The following is a 16,361-nucleotide window of genomic DNA, read 5'->3' as shown; positions in this document are numbered from 1 at the left end:
CTAATTTATCAACCTGATTTTTTTTTTTAATCTCTCTATATGTTGACCATCTTCTTTCAGCCATTACGACCTTCCCCATTAGCATCAATCTTGAAAAGAAAGGAGTCACCACAAACTATTTAGTCAGCTAACTGAATGTGCTTGAATGCAAGGTGTCCACTCACTCTTGTTTGGGAGGTTTGCCAGGCATCAATTGAGGTGTTCAGTTTTTCATATCCATCTTCGACTGTGATATGTCCCATGGTGTTCTCAGACTGCATTGGGTCAAGCAAGAGTGACCCTGCAAATAATCATGGAATAGATTTATTTTATTCCTGGAATAAAATATGAGGTGGCATCGCAAATATATAAACACATTGTATTGAATGTCCCAACAAAAACCAGGACAGAGGCACAATTGTGTCCGAAATGTATCAAACCTAAGCACATGTAACGAGTAGGACCAAAATCAAAGTTGAAAGATGACCTGTTTGGTGCTGCTCGGGCCTGATTACATCACACTGAATGTTGACTTCTGCTTGGTGAACCTGTTGCAAATCACATGCACTGCTGCTGTGCCACAGGTCCTGGTGTTCATCACTCGGGACGCGATTTTCCTCCGAAGACCATCCAACGTGACTATCATCATGGAAATCATCTTGTGCAGGAGGTGTGTGCATATCTGTCACACAAAAGAAGTGACGTAGTGGCAACAACACATCATTTCAGGCAAGTCACAACAACATATCATCAGGATATTGCTTTGAAAAGAAAATCCAATAAATCATGATCCATCAAGCACAACGGAATAACAATGCCACTTCAGGCTTCACATTGAATTCATGGTCAACAAACTATATATTGCCAGAAAAGACGAAAAATGCATGAAAAAACTGCTTTGCACGATGGTATCTCTATTCTATTGAGAAAAAAAAAACATAGTAACATAGTACCTTCCATTCCCTCCCCTTGCACCACCTTCCCATTCCCTCCCCTCCCCTTGCGCCACCTTCCCATTCCTTCCCCTCCTTTGCACTACCTTCCCATTCGCTTCCCTCCCCTTGCGCCGCCTTCCAATTCCCTTCCCTCCCCTTGCTCCACCTTCCAATTCCCTCCACTCCCCTTGCGCCGCCTTCCAATTCCCTTCCCTCCCCTTGCTCCACCTTCCCATTCCCTCCACTCCCATTGTGCCACTTTCACATTCCCTCCCTCCCCTATCGCCGCCTTCAAATTCGCTCCGCTCCCCTCTCCCCACGCTGCCGTCCCATTACAATTCACTCCTCTCACAGAGTTTCCCTTCTCTTTCGCTGCCCCCCATGCTGCAGCCCCCCATGCTGCCTCCCCCATGCTGCCTGCCCCCCAATGGTGCCTCCCCCACCACTGTGCTGCCACCCCCCAACGCTGTGCTACCTCCCCTCCCCCCACCGCTGTGCTACCTTCCCCCCCAGCGCTGCTCCACCCGCACTGCCCCCTCACACTGAATTCTGCCCCCCTCGTGCTACCTTCTCCCCGCGCTGTCTTCTCCCCACCCCTTGCACTGCATTTGTCCCCCCCTTGCGCTGCCTTCTTACCACCCCCTTGCACTGCCTTCATCCCACCCTCATGATGCCATCTCCCCCCCTCGTCCAGCCTTCTCCCCCTCCCCGTCACGCTGTCTTCTCCTCCCCTTGCGCCGTCTTCTCCTCCCTTCGCGCAGTCTTCTCCTCCCCTCGCACAGTCTTCTCCTCCCCCTCACGCAGTCTTATCCTCCCCCTCGCGCCGTATTCTCCTTCCCCTCGCGCCGTATTCTCCTCCCCCTCGCGCCGTATTCTCCTCCCCCTCGTGCCATATTCTCCTCCCCCTCGTGCCGTATTCTCCTCCCCCTCGCGCCGTATTCTCCTCCCCCTCGCGCCATCTTCTCCTCTCCCTCACGCTGCCTTCTCCCTGCCTCCCATGCTGCCTTCTCCCCCCTCCCCTCACGCTGCCTTCTCCCGCTCCCCTCACGCTGGCTTCTCCCCACCCCCTCATGCTGCCTTCTCCCCCGCACCTCACACTGCCTTCTCCCCCCCTCACGATGCCTTCTCCCCCCTTCCTTCACGCTGCCTTCTCCCACTCCCCTCAGGCTGCTTTCGCCCAACCCCCTCAGGCTGCTTTAGCCCAACCCCCCCGCCGCCTCAGGCTGCTTTCGCCAAATCCCCCCTGTGCAGCCTTCTACCCCCCCCCCAACCATTGTGCTTCCTGCTCCCCACTGTTTTTCCCTTCCTTCTCCCACCCCTCTTATCTCCTGCTCCCCTTGTCGTACGTTCTGTGTGTTCGCTCTCATTTGAGCCTCAACATTGTATAAAAAATTCAACAAATAAATAAATAAATAAATATGTCATTGCTTGTACGGAGCTGATGTGCTCGGATGCTGAGGTTTAAAAGTTAAAAGTTAAAACATTCTGTAGTTACTTCCTGGTATGTCTTGACATCATATGCTTCACTGTTGCTGTTCCATGGTTAGGCCAAGACGTTGAGTGCATCAAAGCTGTTAAAATCATGTGCAATATTTTAGCAATGTAAACACCTTTCTTCGATTTGTTGGTGATGTACTAATTTTCGTTTTATTTTCCACTAGACGACCTGTGAACCCGTTGGGTTCCCGTTGTGACAACGGTTGATAAAAAAATCATTGAAAAAGAAAAAAGAAAAAGATAGCTCCAGCAAACTATACTGCTGAGGTTGTTTGCATTGATCAAATAATCCCAAAGAGTACTTGGCTGAATCGGGAATTGATTTTTTAATTATTTTTTTTCGTTGCCCGATTTGAACGAAACTTGCATGTAAATGTGAAGAAAAAAATTACCTCCGGTTGGGGGGTGACGGTCATCTCTGAAGCTCTGGAGATCCAACTTTAAAGACACATGACCTGATAACCAGGACGAACTTAAAAAACCGGCCTAGCCAAATTTAGATATTGTTCAATATTATCAGAATCCGAAGAAATTTCGAAGATCGGATCACAAACGGCAGAGGAGATAGATTTTGAAAATGGACGATTTCGCAACTTTGGAGTGGCCTTGACCTTGACCTTCAATCGTGTCAAAAGTCATACCGTCGTGCATCACTCATTGACCCCTACCCACATACCAAGTTTCATCAAGATCGGGCAAATTTTTTTTTGACTGTATCACATCGACGATTTTTCCAAATTTGAAGACACGTGACTCGATAATCAGGACGAATTTCAAAAAACCAGCCTGATCAAATTTAGATATTGTTCCATATTATCAGAATCCGAAGGAATTTCGAAGATCGGATCATAAACGGCGGAGGAGATAGATTTTGAAAATGGACAATTTCGCAACTTTGGAGTGACCTTGACCTTCAATCCGGTCAAAGGTCATGCCGTCGTGCATCCCTCATCGACATCTACCCACATACCAAATATCAAGAAAATCGGAAGAAGAAAAATGAGGACGTACGTACGTACATACGGACGGACAGACATCGAGACTGGTAACGAGATGACCTAAAAAAACGGAGAAAAGAAAGTCGAAGAAATTATTGTGCGTAATCTTCTAAACACAATTTTATTTATCAATGAACACGGAGGTATTAGATCAAAATGGCGATGTTTATTTTATGCTTAAAAATAAATCGTTCTTTGTCGATACGAAATGTTTGAGATTTTTTTAATAAATAATTTCAAGAAAAAAAGATAGCTCCAGCGAACTATACCGCTGAGGTTGTTTGCATTGATCAAATTCTCCCGAAGAGTACTTGACAAAATCGGGAATTGATTTTTAATAATTTTGTTGTTGCCTGATTTGAACAAAACTTGATGCTGCACACCGCAGGAGAATGCTGAGTAAGGTGGCCCTAAAATTTTTGCGCTATCCTGTACCGTTTTGGCTGCATTTCGGGAACATACATACACATATACAAGATGAGAGTTTTAGTAATATATAGAAGATATTGTACATCGATTTTTTTTGGTATTCTGGTATATTCAGAATTCCAATACCAGTGTATTGATATGGAAAATTACATTTAAATAACCGGTATATTGAAATATTACCGGACAACACATCACCCATTGGACGATCGTGTATTTATGCCTTACCCGGAACAGAATTCTTGGCTCGTTGTGAATGCAGTGAAGTTTCTGTGGTCATCCCTACATTCCGCGAGAATCCCTGACGAAACTGCTCATGACTCCAGCTCTTTGAGAAGGACCTGTCCAGTGAGGTGGACTTGGCATCTGATCGCAAAGCTGGAACGCAAATGACGATTGTTATTCAATTAATATTTTAGGTAAGAAAAACAAGCATCACACTTGAAATGACAAGCAAATGCCAAAACAGGAGAAAAGGAAATGCAATTTGTGAAAATTTGTACAAATACAGTGAAAAACACACAAAAAGAGCAGAGATTGCAAACCCTCGCCTTCTTTTAAGTGGTGTATTTTTATAGGTTTTCAGGTAAATACAATATGGCTGCCAAACCGTGTGACCAATGATGTCATGTGTGTGACGCTTTTGTTCCTCATGGATAGGCGGTCATATGTGTAAAGTTTCGTCTCGATCTCTTCAGCCATTTCAGAGAAAATTTTTAAAGGTATAAAAAAACAAAAAACAATATGGCTGCTGAATCACGTGACCACTGACATCATCAAAAAAAAGTTGTGGACCATTTTATCCCGAGATGACCCTCAAAAATTGTTATACTGATCGGATGCAGTATTCTACATATGCAATTATGATATAATTGGTGCTTGCCTTCGTGATCACATCATAAAAACACGACACGCATTCCCCATGAGGAGAACTTGCTATGTGCCACTTGTACAGCCCTGGTTTGGGGAACACTTGTGTGAAGTTTCCCCTCGATTGGATCCAGCCGGTCTGGAGATTATTATGGGCTTTAGGGCAAATCCAATATGGCTGCCAAACCATGTGACCAATGACATCATACGTGTCAACTTTTGGTTCCCCATGGAGAGGCGGTCCTTTGTGTAAAGTTTCGCCTTGATCTGTTAGGTCACTTCAGAAAAGAAGATTTTTGAAGGTTTTTAAAAGAATTAATATGGCTGCCGAATCACGTGACTGATGACGTCACAAAATATTTTTCTGTGGACCATTTTATCCCAAGATGACCCTCAAAAATTTTCATACTAATCGGATGTGGTGTTCTGCATATGCAATTATGACGTCATAACGAGGACACCTATGATGTCACAAAAAACACTCATTTCCATTAGTACTTGCTATGTGCCAAGTTTCAAATTTTGCCTTGGTGCGGTTTCAGAGATATAGAGGTCCAAAGTTTTTCCGTTTTTCCAATATGGCTGCCACACAACATGACCTATGATGCCATAATTATGAATGAAACATTCTACATGAGTCGTCGCACCAATTGTGAAAAATTTGTCTCAAACCGACAAGCGGTTGCGGAGAAAGAACACAAAAGTTCTGTGCGGACTCACATATATTTTGAGAAGAAAAAGAAGGTGCTTCAAACCAAAAGTAAAACCAGAGTTGGTGTCAAAGCCATCCAATGCTCACCTGTTTATACATTTATCGTTTGTAAAAGACTCGTCTAATAATTAATATTTTTAATAAAGCATTGCAGTGAAGTCTGATCCAAATAATTTTAAAGCAAAATATGTATTTGTATATTGTATTGTAATCAGTAACAAGAGCGCAAGTGAGCACAATATACGCCCGAACAAGAAGGTATATACAGAATTGTGCTACGACATGGAAAACAGCATCCTGGTTGCCATGGCAACCACTTTAGATGACGAACGTATGTCACGACACACCATCTCCACAGTCTGTACCTATGTACCAAATATGAAACGTGAAAGTTGAAAACTTTGGGAGTTAGAGTGCGGACAGGAATGGATAAAAAACAGCATCCTTGTTGCCATGGCAACCACTTTAGATGACGAACGTATGTGAAGACACACTGTCTCCACAGTCTGTACCTTTGTACCAAATATGAAACGTGAAAGTTGAAACTTTGGGAGTTAGAGTGCAGACAGGAATGGATGGACGGACGGACCGACAGACAGACAGACAGACAGAGAGACAGACAGACGGACGGACGACCGGTATCACATAATACACCCCGATATATATATATATATATATATATATATATATATATATATATATATATATATATATATATATATATATATATATATATATATATATATATATATATATATATATATATATATCGGGCGTATAAAAAATAGTGTGGTAGATAAAAACATTAGAAAGGAAAAAATAACTTGCACCAAAAACTTTAACATTTTCAGCCTGATGCTGAAGCTGACGCTCACACTCACGCCGGTGGTTTCGCTATAGCTCTCTGTTCTTCGAACAGGTGAGCTAAAAACTACATCAACTCCACTAATTTGAACAAAAAAAGCAAGAGCGGACCTGGTCTCAGGCAACGTTTCGCTGGCTCGGCTTCATCAGACAATATATTGTGCCTATATATACAAGTATGTATGTATATGTATATATATATATATATATATATATATATATATATATATATATATATATATATATATAAACATATACATATATATATATATATATACATATACATATACATATACATATACATATATATATATACATATTGTTGCGGATTCCGCGCCCGCCGGCGTGCTGACGGCCACGTAACTCGAATCGCGGCGCGTCGCCCACCGGACGGACAATCCAGTCGTGACCCTCTCGGACTAACGCCGGGAACCAGTCACGGGTGGACCTTTCGGTCTCACCGCGATCGAGCCAATCAGCCCCCGCGTGGGATAGGGTTGCTCGCCAAATTCGACCTACCTAAGTACCCACGCGGAGGGTAGACCGGGCGATCGCACCTCGCCGCAGGTCGACTTCGGACACGGGCCACTTAAGCGACCCGTTCCGTACTATCGGGATAACCGAGCGGTGTTATCGTCGACCTCGACGGTTTGATTAATTATCGGGCGTATTCAGCCCACTACCAACCCTTTACGTGAAGCAAGATGGGGATTCAATAGAGGAAAAAGACGAAGCGAAGCGGGAGAACAGTTCAACAATAAAGCACATTTATTCGCGACGAACGGGAAGCACACAAATACAATTCCACCAAATGCACACAAAAAAAAGAAAACACAATTCCATTTACACAAAAAGCAAATATAAAAGTGAAAACACAGTGCAGAGCTAATACCGACTACCGAGCACACGGCAACACTTATACAATTCTACTTCACAGACGGCGCCGACAACACATACCCAAAACCAATGAAAAGAAATCCCCCAAGAATGAGGCATGCCTGAGGCCGAGACCGGGTCGCGCCTACCCGTCTGGTGATGAGACGCGGAGCGGCGATGGCGCCGCACTCCGCGGGCCTCGCGGACAGTGCCTGGCAGGGGGTGGGAAAAAGGGGCCCCCTTGGTCGCACTATCTCAGCGCGGGGGGAAACAGGAGGGGGTTGCTGATGCTCGGGGTATAGAGGATCTTTATTATCCCTGGTGTGCGTCTCCACCTCGGCCAGGTCGCGCTGCCGGCCTCCCTCGGGCGTGCAGCTCCTGGCACCGACGCGAGCACCCCTCGTCTGCCTTCGCCGCTGCCGCCTCTCCGCCTCTGGACTCTCCACCCTGGACTCTTCTTTGGGCTCCCCTCGTTCGACTCTCTTCAGCTTCTCCAGCTACTGCAGGCTTCGGGCTCCAGACTTCCACACTCGACTCTCCACCCTCCGACTCCTTCTCGTTCTGCTGACTGACGAACACCATCATTTTATCCCCCCGTAGCTTCGCCTTTGACCCCCTCCCTTTGACCTTTCACCTCGCTCCCCATTGGCCCGAGAAAAAGTGGGCGTGAAGGCTTTTTGATCCACAAATTTGCATATATCGATCGTTCTGGAGGCGGGGCCAAATCGCCCCTCGCTCACCGATTGGACGGCAAAAAGTGGGCGTGTGTCGTTTTTGATCCGTTTTTGAAGCACAAAATCCGTGATTTTGTACACGCTGTTCAACGTGCGCCCTGCACGAGTCCAACACCGGTACCCACAGCGGGGCAAGAACGGTGGCGATGCTACGGTTGCGAGGTGTGACGTGAAGGTCGTGGCGGTTGTGGTGAAGCGGTGTTGTGGTTGGTGGTTGATGTTGTGGTTGTGGTGGTAATCATGGCGGGTGGTCCAAAATAAAGATAGTAAAAGAAAAACGGCTATCCTGAAGAGTCGCAGCTCGCATAAATGACATGTATTCCCACTAGACAACGGGTTTGGGCCTAACTACACATGCACTTACCGAGATACCTCACCTCAGGGACCTGAATGGTGGTTTGCGAATTTGGTAACCACAACACTACCCCCTTCCCTTTTTACAGACTCGTCCCGAGTCGTCAAATTTTCGTGTGCCATCATGTGTAGTTTTCCCCTAGTACATTTTACCTACGGATCCCTGAGTGCGACATTCATGGTATTCGTGTCCCCAAAATAAATAACCTGAGGGCTGCGTAACTATCTAAACAAACTCACTCACACGGACGACTTAAATAAAATTGCCGGCGCTAAGACAAACATGCCGGGGGCGCACTCATATGTACAGTACATCTTAACCTTAACTTACAAATTTTACACTAAACCATGGCCCAGGATCACTGAACTCTGCAAAAGAAAAGCAGTTAGCAGGGAGCCAGGCTGCCCACATGCAGTCTCTGGCTCAAACAATGCAGGTGACAGGGAACGTGGCTGGCTGCTCACACGCAGTCCAAGGCCTTCCCTTTTGAACTGAACGCAGTGAACCACAACAGTGCATGGGCTGCACAAACGCAGTTTCCGTGCCAGCTCAAGTGGCACACGCAATGAACACAACGAATGGATGGATGCACGGTTTGAACTGAATGCAGTGAACCACAACGGTGCATGGGCCGCACAAACGTAGTCTCCGTGCCAGCTCAAGTGGCACACGCAATGAGCACAACGAATGGATGGATGGACACAAACACGGTGCACGGGCCGCCACTGCAGGCCCGTGTTGTAGCTGCCAACAGGGCAGTTCTTGCAGCTTGCAAACTGTTGCCTTGATCCTGGCGCACATGGTAATGAACGGGGGGGGGGGGGGGGGGGCAAAGCAAAAATTGAACGGGGCGGTGAACGTGGGCAGTGGGCATGGCATGGCAAAGGCAGCAGGCAAACACAGCCCGCAGAAGAAGACCGCTGCAGGCAAACACAGCCGGCAGACGAACTGGCCGGCACAGGCCTCGAAGAAAAACAGCCAGCAGATGAACTGGCCGGCACAGGCCTTGCAGCACACAGCTGCCGATGAAGTTGGCCGGCCTCCGCCTTGAAGCAAAACACGGCCAGCCGATGAAGTTGGCCAGCCTTTGCCGTTCAGTGAAGGTTGGTGGAGGGAGTGCGGTGGTGCTGGCCACTTGGAAGGCGGGCTCGGACCTACCTACCTGTCTCCCTCCCACCTATCGCCTTTGCCTGTCACTGTACATACCCACTCCCTTAATTTGTCAAACCCCAATTTAGCCCCAACTTATTTTTTTATTGTTTTTATTTTTACTTCCCCACTATAAATCGTCCCCTAACCCCCTTTATCGTCCTTGTTCGGCTAACCTATTCTGTCACCTAGCCTACTCCCAACCCCTACGTTCCCTTCCCAGAGGGGAACAAGGGAGAGCTAACGTCCTGTGTCGAGGCCCAACGAAGCCTCAGAATGGCCTCCCCAGAGTTCGGCGATCTTAACACCAAGTGGGTCCAGCGGCCCACAACGACAGCGAGGGGATGGATGGTGCGGAGGGGTACATCTCCTAATCTACCCTAACCATTTAACTGTTAAACTACCCCGGGGCTTTCAACAAGTGCCTCTCGCTTAAACTATTGGTTCTAACAACCCAGATTCCCGTCGCCTGTGTTGGTGTCCTCACAATTTCGGGCCTCGCCCCCCCAATTTTCTCTCCGTGCCCTCACACGGTCTCCTGGCTGGGACACGTGGCTCCCTTTGGCAGGCACGACCCTCTGCCGAATCTCCCGCTATGGCACCCCGGGCACTACACTGCCTCCGAGCCTACCAGCTCCCTAACACCGGGGAGTGCCCCCATGGCACCTCCCCTGAAACGCACACGTGGCAGGCCGGCCTCCCGGGCCCCTTTCCGAGGGTCACCCGTGCCCACAACACTGCCCACGCGGCTAATGGCGCCCCGGGCCCCCGCACCAAGCAGGCGCACCCGTGCCCACTACTCTATCCCGGCCCCCCATGGGCCCATGGCCTACCGCGGCCGACTAGCCTGGTGCCCGGGGTACCCACTCAGCGATACTCACCTTTCGCAGCCACGCTCCCAAGCCCGTCAACAGGGCTCCTGCACCCCTCCAAATGGGTCTCGAGCCTACTTTCCCACTAACAACAAAACGACCTCCATTTTTCAATTTGACTAACCCAGCTAACTCACTTTACTCTGACCCCGGGGTCCCTTGGGCGGGAGTCACTCCTCCCCCCAATCACTCATCGCACCATGCATTCCCCATTCGCTCCATTCACACAGACCCGCTGGCCTCACTCACTCACCAAGCACATGCCTCCACCTCATAACTCACCAACAACTCTTCAACACACACACCACCGAACTCTGCCATCCTCCTAACTACCTCCCCTAACTAACTCGTGCTCCCACGTCATCCCTTAAACTACAGCACGTTCCCTTTTAACCTACGTAGCTAAACTACGTCCCCACTACACATTCTCAAGTCTGTCACTGTCTCCAAATAAATCATTTTATTTCCCAACCTAAATCTGGCTACAATCCCTCTAACTAATCCATTCCACGGACTCCATGAGGACTTACCCCTGCCCCATGAAGTCGGTCTAACTAAGCTAACCCTTCCCCCTAACTAGGTTCCATCCTGTGCCCAGGCAAGGGGGTCTTTCACCCCTTGCCCAGGAATCCTGTGCACCCGAAAGTGAGGCTTGCTTTTTTTTTTTTTTTTCCATGCGCAGCACCTGCGCGGCAACTCAGAGCTCGCGCACTTTGCACCTGCCCGTGACGTCATGCAGCTGCACGTGTACCTCGTCCCTCCTTGGACGGTACCATCCGGCAGAGATACCCCTCCTGCCGGATTCCAACCCCACGTGCAGCCATGGCGTCACCGTGTGCATAAAAAAAAACACAAGCCCCACGTCTCGAGGGGTTCCCCACGCGAACACATGTGCTTTGCCCGTTGGAGCTTAACACACACGATCGCGTGGAGAACCCGTCCGGTCCAAATCCATTTACCTGCCTAAACTGTCCGTCCGCGGGATCGGCAAATCCACCGCGTGCGTTTCCGGACCGGGACTTCACTCTCGCAAGCGAGCACGTGGCGGTCTCGTGCGTTGCACAGCACGAACCGCGTGCTCACTGCTGGGTGAACCCGGCACTGTCCCCGAAATAGCTACAGCCGCTACTCGGCTTTCTTTCTTTACATGTCGCCGTCGTCGCCTCCATTCGACCCACGCACACCTGCGTGTTACGACGCACACAGTCCACTCCATCACATTCACACCGGGAGACGCGGCTGCGTGCTCCCGCATGCCAACCGACATCTCCCTCACATACCGCTCTCTCACACACACGGTCTCCCTTGCACACAGCGACCTTGCACACGGCCGTTCACTCACGCGTGCGGGGGCACTCACCCGCGGTGCCTCACTCACACTCCGTACCTCATCCACACACGCGGGGGCACTCAACCGCGGTGCCTCATTCACACACACGGCGACACTCACACACGGTGCCTCTTCCACACACGGCGTGCTGGGAAGCACGCACTCCGGCACCATCGCCACCACACCACTCACACACGGGGTCGTTTCCACACACGGGGACGCACTCACACCTTGCACCACACACACAGGGACAACCACACTGGGGATTCGTGTCCCCACAAGAGTCTCCGGGGCCTCTATACCCCCCAAGCTTTCCAAGCACCTGTCCACAGCACCCGTCCTCTCAACCTCGCAAAGCACGACCGAACTCACCTGGTCGTGACTCGCCTCAAGGGGGCATACTCCCTCCCCTCGTTCCTGGAGGAGGCCATCCAGGTGCTCGCACTGGGTCTCGACCCAGTCCGCCAGCTCACCCCCATTGTCCTCCACTACCTCCGTGTGTGTGTGTGCGTCACTTACCCCGTCTTCATCGTGCTGTCTCTCCTCTATTTTTTCTATCTCCCGTGTCTCTATACATTTTCTCTCCTGGTTCCTTTTTTCTGTCTCTTCCTGGTTCCTTTTCCTTTCCCATCTGAGTCGTTCTTTCTCTCTGAGCCCCATTAGCTGTTCGTTCTCCCTCCGTTTTAGTTGTTCAATTTCACACTCATAGAGTTGTTGTTTTCTTTCCCACTGTTCCTCCTGCTCTTTGTTTTCCAATCTCATCGTTTCTTTCAATTGGCTCATTTCCTTCCTGTGTTTCATTCGCTGTTCTCTCACGACTCTTCCTCGTTTCCTCTCCTGTCCTTCCTTCTCCAGTTTCATGGTTTGCTTCATTTGGTTAATCTCCTTTTTGTGTTTCATTTGCTGCTGTCTCATTACTCTTCCTCGTTTCCTCTCCTGTCCTTCCTTCTCCAGTTTCATGGTTTTCTTCATTTGGTTAATCTCCTGTTTGTGTTTCATTCGCTGTTCTTTGTCTATCTCGTACTCCAGCCTCAGCTTTTCTTCCAATTGGTCAACCTCAGATTCATGTTCTTTTTGTTTTCTATTCCATTGTTCCTCTCGTTCTTCCCTCTCCAATCTCGTTGTGTCCTTCAATCTCCTGATTTCTCCTTCCTGCTTCATTCCTTGCTCCTTTACTTTCTCCTTGTATTCAAACCTATTTTTTCCTTTTGTCGTTCAGTTTCAAATTCATACTCTTTCAGTTTTCTATTCCACTGTCTTTCTTGTTCCTCCTTCTGCAATCTCGTCATTTCTTTCAACTGACTGATTTCTTTCTCCTGTCTCATTCGTTCTTCCTTCATTACTCTTTCTTGTTCCTCATTCTTTAGTCTGGCCTTCGCTTCCAGCTGTTCGATCTGCACAGTGTGGTTTCTTAAAGTTTCATTTTCCGTTCTCTTCCTTTCCTCTTTTAACACTCTCAGTTCGTTTTGTAGTTCCCTCTCTTTGTTTTGGTGTTTCTGTAACTCAGAAACTTTCTTTTCCAATTCCTTTCTCATCTCCGCACACTCAGACTTTGCTTTGGCTTCTAACTGTTCTTCCGGCTTGCGCTTGTGGTTTTCTACCCGTCTTCCCAGTTCCTCTGTCTCCGTTTTTCCCTCCAGTCCCAGCTTATCAACTCTCTTCGTCATGTCTTGAAGTCTTTTCTCACACTCCACCGTTTCGACCTTCAATCCCTCCTCTGTCTCCTCCTGGCTTTCTTTTAATTGGTTTTTCGCTTCGAGTGCGTTTCCATCCATTTTTTATTTTCCATTTGTTGCGTATTTCTCTTCATTTCGTTGTTCCCTTCTTTCATTCCGTCAATTATGCTCTGCACGAGTTCCATAACGTGCTGTATTGTCACCTGCCCTGGCCACTCCCACTGACTACATTTAGCGGTGGGGTTATAATAAAAAAACCGACCAGATGAACGGCATCGATGCCTTTCCCAACCTTCTGGTACGGGTTTCTCTTGCACGGTGATCTCGTCCTGAGCCATGGATTCTACATTACTATTACACATACCTAATCCACCCGGCACCCGCTCGCCTTGAGACGCCATCTTGCTTCTCGTGAAGGGTTAATTTGCTCGCTCGTAATTTGGAGGGAATCGGGGGTCGCTTCTCTCACCCCTGGACCGATTCCCGTGAATTTAGCCGGAGACAGGAGAGCCTGTTTTCCTGTTCTCCGATACCAGTGCCGCGAGGAGGGCGATGAGTTTGTATCGCACGACCTGACACCAGTGTTGCGGATTTCGCGCCCGCCGGCGTGCTGACGGCCACGTAACTCGAATCGCGGCACGTCGCCCACCGGACGGACAATCCAGTCGTGACCCTCTCGGACTAACGCCGGGAACCAGTCACGGGTGGACCTTTCGGTCTCACCGCGATCGAGCCAATCAGCCCCCGCGTGGGATAGGGTTGCTCGCCAAATTCGACCTACCTAAGTACCCACGCGGAGGGTAGACCGGGCGATCGCACCTCACCGCAGGTCGACTTCGGACACGGGCCACTTAAGCGACCCGTTCCGTACTATCGGGATAACCGAGCGGTGTTATCGTCGACCTCGACGGTTTGATTAATTATCGGGCGTATTCAGCCCACTACCAACCCTTTACGTGAAGCAAGATGGGGATTCAATAGAGGAAAAAGACGAAGTGAAGCGGGAGAACAGTTCAACAATAAAGCACATTTATTCGCGACGAACGGGAAGCACACAAATACAATTCCACCAAATGCACACAAAAAAAAGAAAACACAATTCCATTTACACAAAAAGCAAATATAAAAGTGAAAACACAGTGCAGAGCTAATACCGACTACCGAGCACACGGCAACACTTATACAATTCTACTTCACAGACGGCGCCGACAACACATACCCAAAACCAAGGAAAAGAAATCCCCCAAGAATGAGGCAGGCCTGAGGCCGAGACCGGGTCGCGCCTACCCGTCTGGTGATGAGACGCGGAGCGGCGATGGCGCCGCACTCCGCGGGCCTCGCGGACAGTGCCTGGCAGGGGGTGGGAAAAAGGGGCCCCCTTGGTCGCACTATCTCAGCGCGGGGGGAAACAGGAGGGGGTTGCTGATGCTCGGGGTATAGAGGATCTTTATTATCCCTGGTGTGCGTCTCCACCTCGGCCAGGTCGCGCTGCCGGCCTCCCTCGGGCGTGCAGCTCCTGGCACCGACGCGAGCACCCCCTCGTCTGCCTTCGCCGCTGCCGCCTCTCCGCCTCTGGACTCTCCACCCTGGACTCTTCTTTGGGCTCCCCTCGTTCGACTCTCTTCAGCTTCTCCAGCTACTGCAGGCTTCGGGCTCCAGACTTCCACACTCGACTCTCCACCCTCCGACTCCTTCTCGTTCTGCTGACTGACGAACACCGTCCTTTTATCCCCCCGTAGCTTCGCCTTTGACCCCCTCCCTTTGACCTTTCACCTCGCTCCCCATTGGCCCGAGAAAAAGTGGGCGTGAAGGCTTTTGATCCACAAATTTGCATATATCGATCGTTCTGGAGGCGGGGCCAAATCGCCCCTCGCTCACCGATTGGACGGCAAAAAGTGGGCGTGTGTCGTTTTTGATCCGTTTTTGAAGCACAAAATCCGTGATTTTGTACACGCTGTTCAACGTGCGCCCTGCACGAGTCCAACACCGGTACCCACAGCGGGGCAAGAACGGTGGCGATGCTACGGTTGCGAGGTGTGACGTGAAGGTCGTGGCGGTTGTGGTGAAGCGGTGTTGTGGTTGGTGGTTGATGTTGTGGTTGTGGTGGTAATCATGGCGGGTGGTCCAAAATAAAGATAGTAAAAGAAAAACGGCTATCCTGAAGAGTCGCAGCTCGCATAAATGACATGTATTCCCACTAGACAACGGGTTTGGGCCTAACTACACATGCACTTACCGAGATACCTCACCTAAGGGACCTGAATGGTGGTTTGCGAATTTGGTAACCACAACAATATATATATATATATATATACATATACATATATATATATATATACATATATATATATATATATATATATATACATATATATATATATATATATATACATATATATATATATATATATATACATATATACATATATATATATATATATATATATATATATATATATATACATATATATATATATATATATATATATATATATATATATACATATATATATATATATATATATATATATATATATATATATATATATATATATATATATACATATATATATATATATATATATATATATATATATATATATATATATATATATATACATATACATATATATATACACACACGGTTCTGGAAACCGCATGCCTCTATCTAAGGCAATGGCACCCAACATACAGTGATCCCCAGACAGTTATTTCATTAGTATATGTGCAGTTCGACCTACCCCACATGTCTAATGGGTTCATGGGACGAAGTGCGTTGCGTGGGTCTTATAGCTCGGTCTAATTATATCTCCATTTTCCATTCAATCTCCATCTTCATTCCAACTCTTTCCTCTTATTCATGAAATCAACCAAGAGGGCAGACACCAGTGCATTTACAGTGTAAGAGAGGCTAGTTACAGTGTTATGGTACCATGAGAGGAGAAACACAAACAAGACGATGACACAGGTGCAAGAATAATGTCTAAGGGTATAGTGGAATAACCACACACCACGATAACAGATATGCGTGCAGCCCAGCGCAAACCTCCACCCACTGTACAGGACGCGCGCGGCACGCCCTTTCACC

At 48.3% G+C, this 16,361-nt stretch overlaps 1 protein-coding gene across 6 annotated transcripts in view; it reads right to left on the bottom strand.

The window, feature by feature from the left end:
* The window catches only part of LOC147022689 (ral GTPase-activating protein subunit alpha-1-like), a 226,012-nt gene that overhangs the window by 114,144 nt on the left and 95,507 nt on the right, over nucleotides 1–16,361 (bottom strand). For all 6 annotated transcript variants that reach the window (XM_085887470.1, XM_085887471.1, XM_085887468.1 and 3 more), the window contains 3 exons: nucleotides 4,064–4,213; nucleotides 467–661; nucleotides 165–280 (listed from right to left, as the gene is read on the bottom strand). In XM_085887470.1, the coding sequence (XP_085743596.1) occupies nucleotides 165–280; nucleotides 467–661; nucleotides 4,064–4,213 (461 nt within the window). The remainder of the gene's footprint in view (nucleotides 1–164; nucleotides 281–466; nucleotides 662–4,063; nucleotides 4,214–16,361) is intronic.

Source organism: Eptatretus burgeri, chromosome 7, assembly GCF_056783735.1.
Source record: "Eptatretus burgeri isolate ZD-2024b chromosome 7, Ebu_testis_v1, whole genome shotgun sequence".
In the NCBI taxonomy this organism is placed as follows: domain Eukaryota; kingdom Metazoa; phylum Chordata; class Myxini; order Myxiniformes; family Myxinidae; genus Eptatretus; species Eptatretus burgeri.
Note: the sequence above shows the minus strand (reverse complement) of the source record. Positions and strands in the feature narration are given on the sequence as shown.